Consider the following 12,950-nt stretch of genomic DNA (forward strand, 5'->3'; position numbering starts at 1 on the left):
ATGCCATAGGGTATCCTGGGTATCCCAGAATGTCCCATGACATCCCGGGACATGTACAAAATCCACTGGATATCCTGTAATGTCCCGTAATGTCCCGGTAACAAACTGAAGAAAAAAGCTACTACCACTGATGAAATGTATATCCAAATTTAAATGTTCAACAAGGCCAATATATAATAATTTGTTTTGTTCAATAGCGCTTTCAGAAACTAGGTTTTCATCTTCAGGCTGTGTTTACACTGGTACAAAAAGTAAATATTTACTTAATAAATTAATTTTAAACAATGTTAAAACGGATGATTTAAAGGATATTGGAAAAATAAAAAATAGTATTAGAAAAATTAATCTTTTGAATTTTGGATATATTACAGTGTTGTTCTTAAAGTAATTATTTTCAGTAATTCCGAGTTTGTAATTGGGCCGTCTTCATTAATTAACAAATAATTTTGGTCTGTTTTTTTTCTATTAAATAAGATTCCCACGCATTAAGATGTTGAGGTTTTATAATTTGTTTTAAAAGTTTAAGGTTTCCCAAATTGTAAATATGTCTTGTTAACACTGTGGCTAGCAAGGGCTGACTTTACATTACCTACTGACATATTACTACCACTGAGTTCAGGAAAACTAGAGTTCTATCATAGTTGTGTGAAACGTGTATTTAATTCTAACTTTAAATTAATAAAATAATCTAAAACTAATTTTAATCATATAACAATCAATTATAACAGTGCTAATCTAATAGTAATTAAATAATCTATATTCAAATACCAGTATCCTCTCCAACTACCAGAAAAACAATTCAACTACTTGAGGCCTAAACAGATTAACAGAATCATATTATATACTGTAGTATCCCCGGGCGGGGACATTACGTATTCCTGCGGATATCCTGGGATATCCCAGGTTGACCATAGGACTACTATGGGATATCTTGCATATCCTGTCGCAATATCCGTGGGATGTCCTGAGGAGAAAGTGTGCTCTGTCTGGGTTCGCGAACCAGCATAAGTTATTAACAGTGTAAAATGTATATGAGATGCAGCATAAATGTTGGAATCCATTTAAACTAGTATCTTTTACAATAATTATTACTGTAAATTAAAAATACCCCCGCCGCAGCAAACCTGCCGATTAAGCGAATTTCCATTATGTCTGGATTGATTTTCAGTTAAATTTAAATAACATTAGGTGTACATAGGTTTGCTGCTAAAAGAAAATTAATAAATAATGTAATTTTAGTAAAATACTAATATCTTGGTAAAAGATAAATAAATTTGCCAAGTTTGATCAAAATATATCCACAAACAAGCAAACTACAACATTTTACAATATCCTCAACAAGAATATCATGGGAATTTTAAATTTATAATCTTTTGAATTTTTCCTGTTACCAATAACCGTACAAAAGAACTTTGATATACTAAATTATTTGGTTTTTGAGCTATTTAAGAAGGTTTAGAGAGAAAAAGAAAAAATGGATGTTGACCCTCAAGGTCAAAAATTTGAAATCCCAATTTTTACCCCCATAACCACCCCCCCCCCCCCACCCGCTCCCATGGTCCGATCATGCTGGCTCGCGAACTCATTCCAGTTAATCCCACCTTGCACCCAAACTAAATTTCATTAAAATTGAAAAAAAAAAACTCAAGTTGTCGCGTTCACGGACACACACACGTAGACATTTACACATGTAAACATTTTAACGAATGGTGTTTTTGGCCTCTGGGGACATCAAAATGAAAAAGTAAAATCGGTCCCGGCCCCGAGGCTCCTTTTATACTCTGCGGCACGCCACGCATAGCGGCGCTGAGCTGTCGATTGCTGCCAAGTGCCAACTGATCAAAACAACATAATCAGCACAACGGTACTGCCTTGCCTCCCCCCATTCCACTTTCCGGGATTGCCGCAATGGTAGGTGCTTTACTTTTTCTTTTCTTAGCATCAAGCTTTGTCTATGTAAAATTACGCGGATGGTACTACGATTCGATTGAAGTAAATATAGAAATCCCTATAGTCGGGACCACATAAGTTTGCAGTTGGTGGCAGCCAATCACAAGACAAGGCTAGTGCGACGTTTCCACATCGCCAATGACAACACAAATTAAAATATACAAAGCAATATTTTCAAATCAGCTGGTATAATTCGATATGGCAACACCGTGCCGTTCTCATTGGTTCATTCAAAACCTTATTATGGTAAATAGGCTCCTCCCTCAACTGCAAACTTATCTGGTCCCGACAATAATTTGGTAGCCCTGATACCTCCGCCGATGCCGATGGCTGCTGCACAAACATGCATGCAGCGCCCGCGTCGAACGCTGCGGCGCGGCGGTGTGGCCCGCCACAGAGTATAAAAGGAGCCTACCGCGCCACCTACGGTAATAGCTACTTCCCTATAGGGAAATTTGATTTTGAAATTTGTCAATTTGACACAAAAGGACGTTATATCCACGGCCACATCTGAACAAATCTATAATATACTATGTATATTAATAATTGTCAAAGATTTAATCTATGGATCATCTGAATTTACAAGACAGTATATTCATTGGAGAAGGGAGAAGAAGTGTTGCTATAGTTGGCTGCTGGGTGCTGATAGGCTTTCTCGTTTTGTAAATTTGCTATTTTCTTCTAAATTGCTAATGTCAATGTCAAAATCATGAGTGTTTTGAGGTTAACACGTTAGCTGCCATGTCACCCCGATCGGGGTGCCACCAGTTGGCTCGTATGTGAGCACTGTCACCCCGATCGGGGTGACAGTTGTAATTTGTAAGGGGTTTTTTCTTTGCCGCTTTTTGACAGTCTTTGATGTTCAACGGCAGTCAAACATTGTGGCTTATAAATACACACTCCAAGCCAACTAGATATCAATATTATATTGCATTCTGATGTTTATAACATGTCCAAACTTACGTCACAAAGTACCGAAATGTTGTCACCCCGATCGGGGTGACGCTATTTTTTTCAACAATTTTATCTACTCTTTATTGGAATATGTACCATAAAATGACGTAACGTTTATCTTATTCAGTTGGTGTTTATATTTTATACGGGTTTTTTGTATCTTATGACTGAAATTATGTCCTTAACCAAAACATAAAAGTAAGTATTTGGGTTATAGGCTACTGATGAAAAACAGATAAGAAAGAAAACAAACATATTTTTTAAATCTTTTATGTCAAACTGTAAACAATATTACATTGCTAAAAAAAACTAAATATATGTATAATAATGAAAAAACATGACCATTGTCGCTGTGCTCGCTCTCTGACATTGACAGGAGGGTAGGTTGAAAGTCAGGGTCGATGTCCATTTCGTCGTCCCTGTCTGACTCATCACTGTCTTTAGCACTACCTCCCAAAAAACCATCACTCAGATCTCCAAAATCTAGTTCACTTGACATAGGTAAACCCAAAAAACGTTTGATATCTTCATCACCAAGATTGTCACTCATGTTGGACAAAAGCCACAACACACTATGAAAACCAACACGAAAACTAGGCTATAAATAGCTAAAAAGTACAATACAAGAAGAAGTAAACATAACACAGTCGAGTAATAAGCAGGTGTTGTTGTCTTCACACACCAAAATGCCGCTAATGCCAACCGAACAAAATGAAATACATCCCAAATGGTCGAATTTCAGTGTCACCCCGATCGGGGTGACAGCGATTTTTTCCAGCAAAGTTTGACTGAAAACAATCACTGTCACCCCGATCGGGGTGACACTTTTTCCGCCATTTTCTTTTAGGTATTTGGACAGATAACATTATAACTAACCGAGATAAGTATAAATAACATCATATAACTAAAATATTACGTGAGCATATAGTTGGCAATGCAACAATCCCCCCGGAAAATAGCCTTGGCAGCTAACGTGTTAAGTAATTGAATATCTTAACTATAAACAACCGCATAAACTTAAAGTAGTAAATAGTAAACTATAGATTAGGCCTAAGTAATTTGTGTTATTGCTTAAAACATCAACTTTAAACGAATAAAGTAAGTTGTTAATTATTTACGATAATAATCTGATGTATCTGCTTAAATGGATGTCCAATTTCATTTTAACTTGATGAGCCTAGCCTAATTTATTTTTTCAGAATTCTACAGCAGACAAATTTAGTAGACACAAAATAAACTTTGAACCTTATGTTATTTAAATATATAGCAAGCAACTAAATAAATAATTAAACATATTGGTATTCGTACTAGGCTAGGCTTAGGTTAGGGTTACCATATTTTTTTGATGGCAGATCCGGACATGAGCTTTCCAGGGGGGTTTGGGGGGTATTCCATACCAGTCCGGGCCCTCCCCCGGAGAATTTTGGAAAACTAAGCAATGAAATAGGCCCTACCGTATGCGTTTTTAGCCATTCTGAGGTACCTATGAAAAATGTGATCAAACTCAGATCAATAAAACTTATCGGGGTTAATAAAATTACAAATATATCAGAATTAAGCCTCAGACAGACGCAGACAGAAGGCAGTGAGCGCAAAGTGCTGACAGTGTTACAAACTTAGTTGCCGTGTGGCGTAAAATTCCCCAATTAGGCTAAGTTTTCAGGTCATATTAAACTTAAGTTAGTAAAATCTGGAGATTTCACAGATTTGGATGCAAACCGGACACCTGTTCCAATTCCGGACTGTCTGAACGAAATCCGGACGTATGGTAACCCTAGTGTAGGTGGAATCAGCTCTAAATAAAACTGAAACAATAGTGTGTACCGGTATTATACTAATTACTGCCCTCAATTTTTCACAGTTTCATTTGAGAGATTGTGGCTGCACTTTACTTTAGGTCCTACCAACGAACTATACTACTAGTGTACTATAGTTAGTATACTACTAGTTAGTATAGTTCGTTGGGTCCTACACTCATTCGAATGAAACAATAAAATAATCAATATTTTCATTCGGTTGTTTGTGTAGGACCTAAAGTAAAGTGCAGCCGAGATTGTTAAAAATGAACGGTAATTAAGTTATATTGAACACAGCCGTCAGGTAAAATACATTTTTTTTACTATTATGTCGTGAAATGAATTATGATTGCAGTTTTCCTGGAAAAGTTAAACAAACATGAAAAATCCAAGCTTTTTACCAAAACACATATGTTAGGCTAACTTACTGTACTTAAAGTATTTAAAAGTAAAAAAAAAATAAAAAAAATAAAAGCTATTAAATTATTTTTCATGCAATATTAACTTCAAGAAGTACTATCATAAAAAAAGAGGGAAACTGTGATTTTAATTTTAGATACTAACTAGCTGAACCTGGCAGACGTTGTCTTGCCTTTGACTATTTATAATTTAAGTACCGTAACGTTTAATTGTCTTATTGTACATGAAGTGCTTATAACTAAATTAAAATACGTACGACAACTAATGAAACACATATAGTACAAAGGATAACCGATTCTTTATTATTGCTCTTATATTAATGCTAGTGGGTAGACAATATTTTTGGTCTTTCTATTCGGCTCAATCACGTCCTGGTTGAAGTTCGTTCGCTACGCTCACTCACCTTTAGGTTTTTTGAAATAAGAATATGCCTATAATATGTTAATCGGGAATGTGAGCTATCATCATGCCAAATTTCAGCCCAATCCGACCAGTATTTTTCGCGTTCACTTGTCACAAACATACATCCATACATCCATACATCCATCCATACATCCATACATCCAAACTTTCTCATTTATAATATTAGTAGGACTAATATTATAAATGAGAAAGTTTGGATGTATGTTTGTGACAAGTGAACGCGAAAAATACTGGTAGGATTGGGCTGAAATTTGGCATGATGATAGGTCACATTCCCGATTAACATATAGGCATATTCTTATTTCAAAAATCCTTTCGGGCTCCGCCCCAGTGGCTCTGGAGTTTCCCATGTTAACCTTATGAGAAATGGAATTTTTGAATCTTAACAGCTGTTTCAATTAAACAAGTTGGTTCTGTTCTATGATGTTCAATAGCATTAAAGTTACAAGGATTACCAACAGGGTGCAGCACTATTATTTCTTTTACATTTATGACAACAGCTAATTTGCAACCAAAAGGTGAGTGAGCGTAGCGAACGAACTTCAACCTGGAGGCGAGTTAGCGTAGCGAACGAGCTAACCTGAAGGCAAGTGAGCGCAGCGAACGAGCTCCAACCCGAAGGCAAGTGAGCGTAGCGAACGAGCTCCAACCTAAAGGTGAGTGAGCGTAGCGAACAAACTTCAACCAGGACGTGATTGAGCCATGCGAACGAGATAATCTTGAAAATTAAGAAGTTAAACGGGGCAAAGCCCGCGGGTTACAGCTAGTCTATATATATAAAAGGCAAAGCCCTCACTGACTGACTGACTGACTCACTCATCACTAATTCTCCCACTTCCCATTTACCTAGGAGGCTGAAATTTGGTACACTGATTCTTTAGGCATTAAATAGGCAAACTAAGTTGTTTTTATTCTGATCGGACTCTCGGGCGTATAAGATAAGTTGAGTTATTTTTTAAATTTGAGCAAGCAAAAAAATTTACAAAAAACTTCATATTTTTTGTGAATTTCCCTTAGGCCTAAGGGAATAACTTAAGCTATTAACTTTCTTATGGTTTAAGTAAGATTTCTTAGTACAATGGTAGGCCTATGGAGTACCCTACCGCAAATGGTAAATTTTGGCAAATTGATCTACACATAAAAAATGCACTTTATACCTCCCCTGTAACAGGAAACCTAACGTTAAGTATTTCAAGTTTAATAGGGAATAATCTGACACGATTAAGAAATAAATTTAGGCCTGGTTAAAATCCAATCAGTCAAATAAGAATCTGGAGTGGGTCATTATAACAATGCGTTAATTCTTTCACAGCATTGCATGAGATTAAGCAAAACTGACACAAAGATAAAGAGATCTTCAGCATTTAAACAAGAATTCATGGCTTTTCCCTTAACGTCTCAGGGATGGGACACTCTGGGAACTTACCCAGAATTTTGATACAGTGTAATTGAGATGCCACAGAATCTACAGTAATTGGTTCGGACAATCATGTTGCCAATATTTATGGGAAAGTGTATGCAATTGTTAAGAGCAATGACATAATTGACCGTGCCATTTTGTGTTAAAAAAATGAAGACTGTTCCGAAATGAATACTGTAGCGCAATCATGGACAATATTCCTGGCCATTGCAAACAATATTTAAGCAGCGATAAGGTACTTACAGAAAACGACGCTGGGAAAAGTAGTTATCCAGAATTTTGTAACAGCCTCTCTGTTAGTGGTGTACCACCTCATGTACTCAAGTTCAAGGAAACGTCATTGTTATGTTAATCAGGAATCTTGATCCCGTCATCAGGCTTGATTAATGGAACATGTATGCCGGTATGCGTGTTAAAAGAATGTATCGCACACTATCGAGTGTGGGGTGATGGAGCTCTTCAGTCACATCATAGTCATCATTGGCATTTAACACTATCGGGCTCATCGGTTGGCAAGTAAATATTGATTCCCAGGATCAAACTGCAGTTATTTAAATCTGTCCTGCCCTTTGCTCTTGAAAGATCTGTTCCCAGTCTTTTCTTCGTTTGCCATGGACATCGGTAAATCTCAATGACAGTGGGTTTTGTTGGAAAAGTGCTAAAAAAACAGCCTTTGTTTATATAATACACACTTGGTGAACGCAAGGTATCATTTTTAAATTTACAATATAAACAATAAAAACCAGTATTTTACTATAGAAAATCAAATTAAATCCAAAAGAATTATTTAGGTTAAAGTTGATTAATCATACAAGAATCTTTTAGCAGCTATCAGAAAAACGGTAAAGACGGTAAACTGCAAACTCAATTACGCCTTCCACTATCTACGAACAAAACCAAAATACCCTAAAACGTCAAATAAAAGATTAACAATAAAATGTCTTGCATTTCCTGTGTGTAGATTGCGCACGATTCCATGCGATAGGTTCTCTAGTAAATTACCTGCAGTGTATATTTTTAAATACCGGTAGTAATATCTTATTCTAGATACTTTATGTTGTTGTTGTAGACATTTATTGTTTTATTTGGTAATAACTTATTGCATCAATCTTTATATTTCTAGGATGAGCCAAGTTAGTCAAGACGTTATCATAGAATTAAGGGAGAAGTGTGAAAAGGTTCAAAACTTACTGGAGGAGGAGAGCAAGCGGGATCCAGAAGATAATCCGTACAAGTCTAAATATGCTGCTCGAGAGGTATTAAATGACATGAAATCTCGCCTTTCAAATATAAAAGATAGCATTCCTTCAAATGATCCGAGTTTTGAGTTGATAGAGAACATGTATGGTGCAGTGATGCTACTGCTTGGAACTATTTCAATTGATACAGAAGAACTGGCGACCGGAGAAGAGCAGTTGATGAATTGCTTGAATAAGCTGGAAGACAAAGCTTTAAATCCGCAAAGCATAATAATTGTAATCAAAGCTCTTAATCAGCTGGGACTGCTGTGGTCTCAGCGAGGCGACCCCAACAAATCACATGGGTAAGCATTGAAGACTGATATTTTTTTCTAATCCACATTAATTAGCCTTTTATGCCCTTTTAGAATCATATTTTGCTAAATAATTACTGCATCACTTATTTGTAGTGTTGTCCTTCCTAATGTTACTGAACGCTGGGATACTGTAGTTAACTTAAGACAAGTTTACTACAGTACGTATTACCGTATAAGCATCCACCGCCGCTGCGCAGTCAGTATATTTTAAATATATGTTTAATGTCAATAGTAGTTTTTAATGATTTTGATGCTATCCATCCGGCCCAGGCTGGTCAACGATGAAGAGGAGGTATTTCAGGTATTATTATACTGCTGTAAATTTTTTTTTTTTTTTTTTTTTTTTGAAACAATAAAACTTTATTTATACATTTCAAATAATTCAACATATGACTATGATTTTCAATCAAATATAAATGTTTAAAAAAATAAAATGAATGCTCAATAGAGCAATGGGGGAATTGCGGCACCATCTTCAAATTGAATGCTTCGAATTTTTCGTCTAGTTCCCCGTAGCCTTAGCGAAACTGCTCGAATGATGGAAAGCTGGCTTTGGATCCTCAACCATCCGATAATTTGGGAGTATGGTTTTCTCCATTTTACAGCCAGGGCTTCGCTTGTTCTCCTCTGAAACGCTTCATATTCTTTGTGGGGGACTCCTTCCGTGGAACATATTAATGGTGTGAAGCTTCCTCTGATGTCTTCGGCTGCTTTGTCATATTTATTGTGTTTCTGAACGGCATGGTTTCGAGATATTGTTCCCCATTCTTGGTTGGCGTAAGAGGGAGGAGCGTCAGCATTAACAATGCGATTATCAAAAAACGCTACTCTCTCAGCCTCCCAAATACCATTAACTTTAAAATCAGCTTTTAAAGCAGGCACATTGTTTGCAGGGTCAGCTTCTCTCATAATAGGCTCGACTTCAACCCCTTTCCAGGCCATATTTGCTATCGCAGCACAGTGGTCTCGATGTTGATCATGCCCATGTTTGATCAATCCTCCTTTTTTACAATTTAATGCATGTGTAAGATTCATAGGTTGATCACAACCATCACATCGTACTGGTAAATTTCTTAGTGTGCGGCCATAGCGAATTGACAAAGCATCTCTGAATTGATCCGGGGACAAATCCGTATGATCAGATGCACATGGTGTCACAGTTAACCATTGGCTAGTATTCCCTGCTACAATTCTAATTATTGGCTTCTTTTGACTTTCAGGAAGTAATTCCATAATTCGTTCATTATTTGCTTTAGCCAACATGTCTTTTTCTAGTTTTCTCTTCTTTTTTACATCTTGTAGTGTTGATACATGATCATTAATCTTTAATGGTTGTCCATTTTTAATGGCTAATATTAATTTTTCTGTGCATTGTTTTGATGCTTTAAATGAAATACCATCGTTCTTTGTCGGGTCCTGAATATTTAAGCCTCCAAAACGAGTAGGGAGAGAGAACAAGTCATGTTCAAGTTCAGAAATCTCTTGTTCGAAAAGGTTGGGAGTGAAATGGCGATGTATGGCAGTTTTTAAGTCTTCGTATTCTTCACTAAATCCCTCTGTTACTCTTTGGAGAAATGCCCATTCATTTTGTAATGACTTAGTAAAGGCAGTAGCTGCTTGAGGACTTTTATGTGCAGCTATGCCAAATTTCTTTATACAATCAACCCATTTTTTTACTTTTTCTTTCACGAATTCCTTCTTTTCTTCTGAGCTACCAATAATACCCCCTAAAAACCTGTACGATGTTACAATTTTCACTTGTAGGTCTCTGAAAATTTCTTCTGCTTTTTCTTTATATTCAGGTTTTACTATCAATACACTTTTCTTGGGTTCTGGGTAATACCCCCATTTTGGCCCTTCAACACGTAAAGCGTTAAACCATTCTCTAACTTTAAGTATTTCACCGAAACATGCAGAATCATCAGCGTACCAGTTTTGCTTCCAATTTAGGCTTTTTAGCGAATTTCCCATATAGGGAATATTTAGCGAATTTCCCATATAGGGAATATTTAGCGAATTTCCCATATAGGGAATAAGCTATTACCGTAGTACTCATGGTAAGACCTGGACCCGAGACCGATTTAATTTTTCATTTTGAGGTCCCTAGAGGCCAAAAACACCATCCGTTCAAATTCATATATATATATATATATTTATATATATATATACATATATATTTATATATATATATATATATGTGTCCGTTAGCGCGATAACTCGAGCAAAAATGATCCGATTTTTATGAAATTTGGTACAAACGTGTAAACCTACGTTTATTCAAACGAGTTCGCGATCCAGCATAATCGGACCATGGGAACGGGGGTTTATGGGGGGTTTTATGGGGTAAAAATGGGTTTTTCCCATTTTTGAACCTAAAAACAAAAAATTTTGCGATTTCTTTCTAAACCGTTTTGTAGAGCTTAAAAAAAGAAATAATTTAGTATATTGAAGCGCTGTTGTATGCCTAACGGTCATGGAGAAAATTCAAAAATAGTGTAATTAAAAATTCCCATGTTATTCTTATGGAGAAAATGAAAATTGTTGTAGTTTACTTGTTTATGGGTATATATTGATAAAATTTGGCAAATTTATTTATTTCATCCTATACTATTGACGTATGGTCAAAAAACACTTTTTATCTTCCCCGTAGCAGCAAACCTAAGCACTCGTTAAATCTAATGTTATTTAAATAGGGAATAATAAGTCTTATTTATAGAAATATTTTAGTAAAAATGTAATCAGACGAGTTGAAATTCGCTTAGTCTGCAGGTTTGCTGCGGCGGGGGTATATTAGTTTTTTTACCAAAGGTAATATGCCAATTGCATACATTAGCATGCCTAAAGGGTCTCCCTGAGTGGTTCCTTCTTGACTAAGGATGATTTTATTGCTTCCTCTAAACATAATGGTTGCATAGCCTTGGTATGTATTGAATAGGAAACGAGCGCAACGAGGCCAAAGCACCCTAGCATTCCACAGAGTTAAAGGCCTGCTCAAGGCGTTGAACGCATTTGAAGCATCTACAAGTAAAATACAATTTTGGTTCTTTTCATTGAATAGGTCCGTCATAGCATGTATAGCACCTTCTATTCCAGCTTTCGTTCCGGCGCAGAGTTGGTCAGATCCACATATTTCTTGAACATCGTCACCTGTTACAAAAGCCATGGTTTTTGCACATAGTCTCTGCAAAACTTCTCCAACTCCTATTGGGCGAATACCAGGGTATTTGTTCAGTGCTAATCCTCTTCTAGCTAACAGAGCTCTGATGGAGTTCCAGTTTACTATCCCGTTTGCCATCCATCGAGTTAACGATGCGACTGCTTCCCTTAAACGAGTGCTATGTGCTCCATAGCGCAGCAACATATTCTTCCATTGATCAGCATTTGTTCCGCTAGGGCCAGCACTTCCATGCAAACGTCTAGCCATCTTCTCTATGTGGTCACTGGATATATCCACATCTACCATCAATGGTAAGTTCTCATCAGCTAGAAAGGTATTGTCATTCGGAACCATTTGACGTGGGTGCTTATTTTTTAAAACTTGAAAAACATTTTGACCATCAGGAAGGATATCTTCAGGTGTGAGTACTCCATCGCCGGAGCGATCTGTGAGCCATCTTGTAGCTTCACGCAATTTTCCTTGTAATACCAATCTTGTGAAGATTCTTGTAGTGTACTGAATCAGCTGATACAATTTAAATGTGTTTTCAATACTTTGTTTACATTGTTGTTTGTTTACGTTTGACAGAACAACATAGTTACTTGGTGTTTCAAATATAACTTTTCTTACGAAAATGTCTTATTACTTTACATAATTAACTCACAGTACTACAAATGGCGCAGTCTACTAAACGGACCGACGATTTACGTATAGATGCTTTTGATGGTCATTCTGAAGAATGGACTTACTGGCTCGAACGTTTCAAGATTGCATTACGAAACAGAGGAATCAAGAATGAGGATACAAAACGAGACTTGTTGCTAGGGAACCTTGGACCTCAACCCTTCAAGCTAGTATTTGACCACGCACGACCTGATCCCGTCAGTAATCTTCACTTTACAGGAGTTATTGATATACTTAAGAAATACTACACACAAAAATCCGCACCACTATCACAGCGGGTTATCTTTAGTCGCCGTTTCAGACAAGAAGGTGAATCTGTTAGTCATTTCGAATTTGCTTTGCGCGAAATTGCAGGTCTCTGTGACTTTAGTGACAACTTAGACGAACGGCTGAGAGATCAGTTTGTTCTGGGCATCAACAATGATCGCTGGCAACTTGAACTTTTGCGCTTACATGCTACGACAGATACTACATTTGAACAAGTCACAAACACCGCTACTTTATTGGAAAATGTTGACAATCAACAGTCACAATTCCGTAATACACGTTCAGTCAACAGAATAAGCAACAGGAACAAGAAGAATGCTTTCG

At 36.7% G+C, this 12,950-nt stretch overlaps 1 protein-coding gene across 1 annotated transcript in view; it reads left to right on the top strand.

Moving 5' to 3' along the window:
* Positions 1-3,890: 3,890 nt before the first annotated feature.
* LOC128984974 (KIF-binding protein) overlaps positions 3,891-12,950 on the top strand; it is a 46,651-nt gene continuing 37,591 nt past the window's right edge. The window contains exons 1-2 of the mRNA XM_054404345.1: positions 3,891-4,002; positions 8,087-8,506. Of these exons, the coding sequence (XP_054260320.1) occupies positions 8,088-8,506 (419 nt within the window). The 5' untranslated portion in view covers positions 3,891-4,002; position 8,087. The remainder of the gene's footprint in view (positions 4,003-8,086; positions 8,507-12,950) is intronic.

This window comes from Macrosteles quadrilineatus, unplaced genomic scaffold (assembly GCF_028750875.1).
Source record: "Macrosteles quadrilineatus isolate MER2022 unplaced genomic scaffold, UCM_ALF_1.0 Scaffold_2__2_contigs__length_208266976, whole genome shotgun sequence".
Classification (NCBI taxonomy): domain Eukaryota; kingdom Metazoa; phylum Arthropoda; class Insecta; order Hemiptera; family Cicadellidae; genus Macrosteles; species Macrosteles quadrilineatus.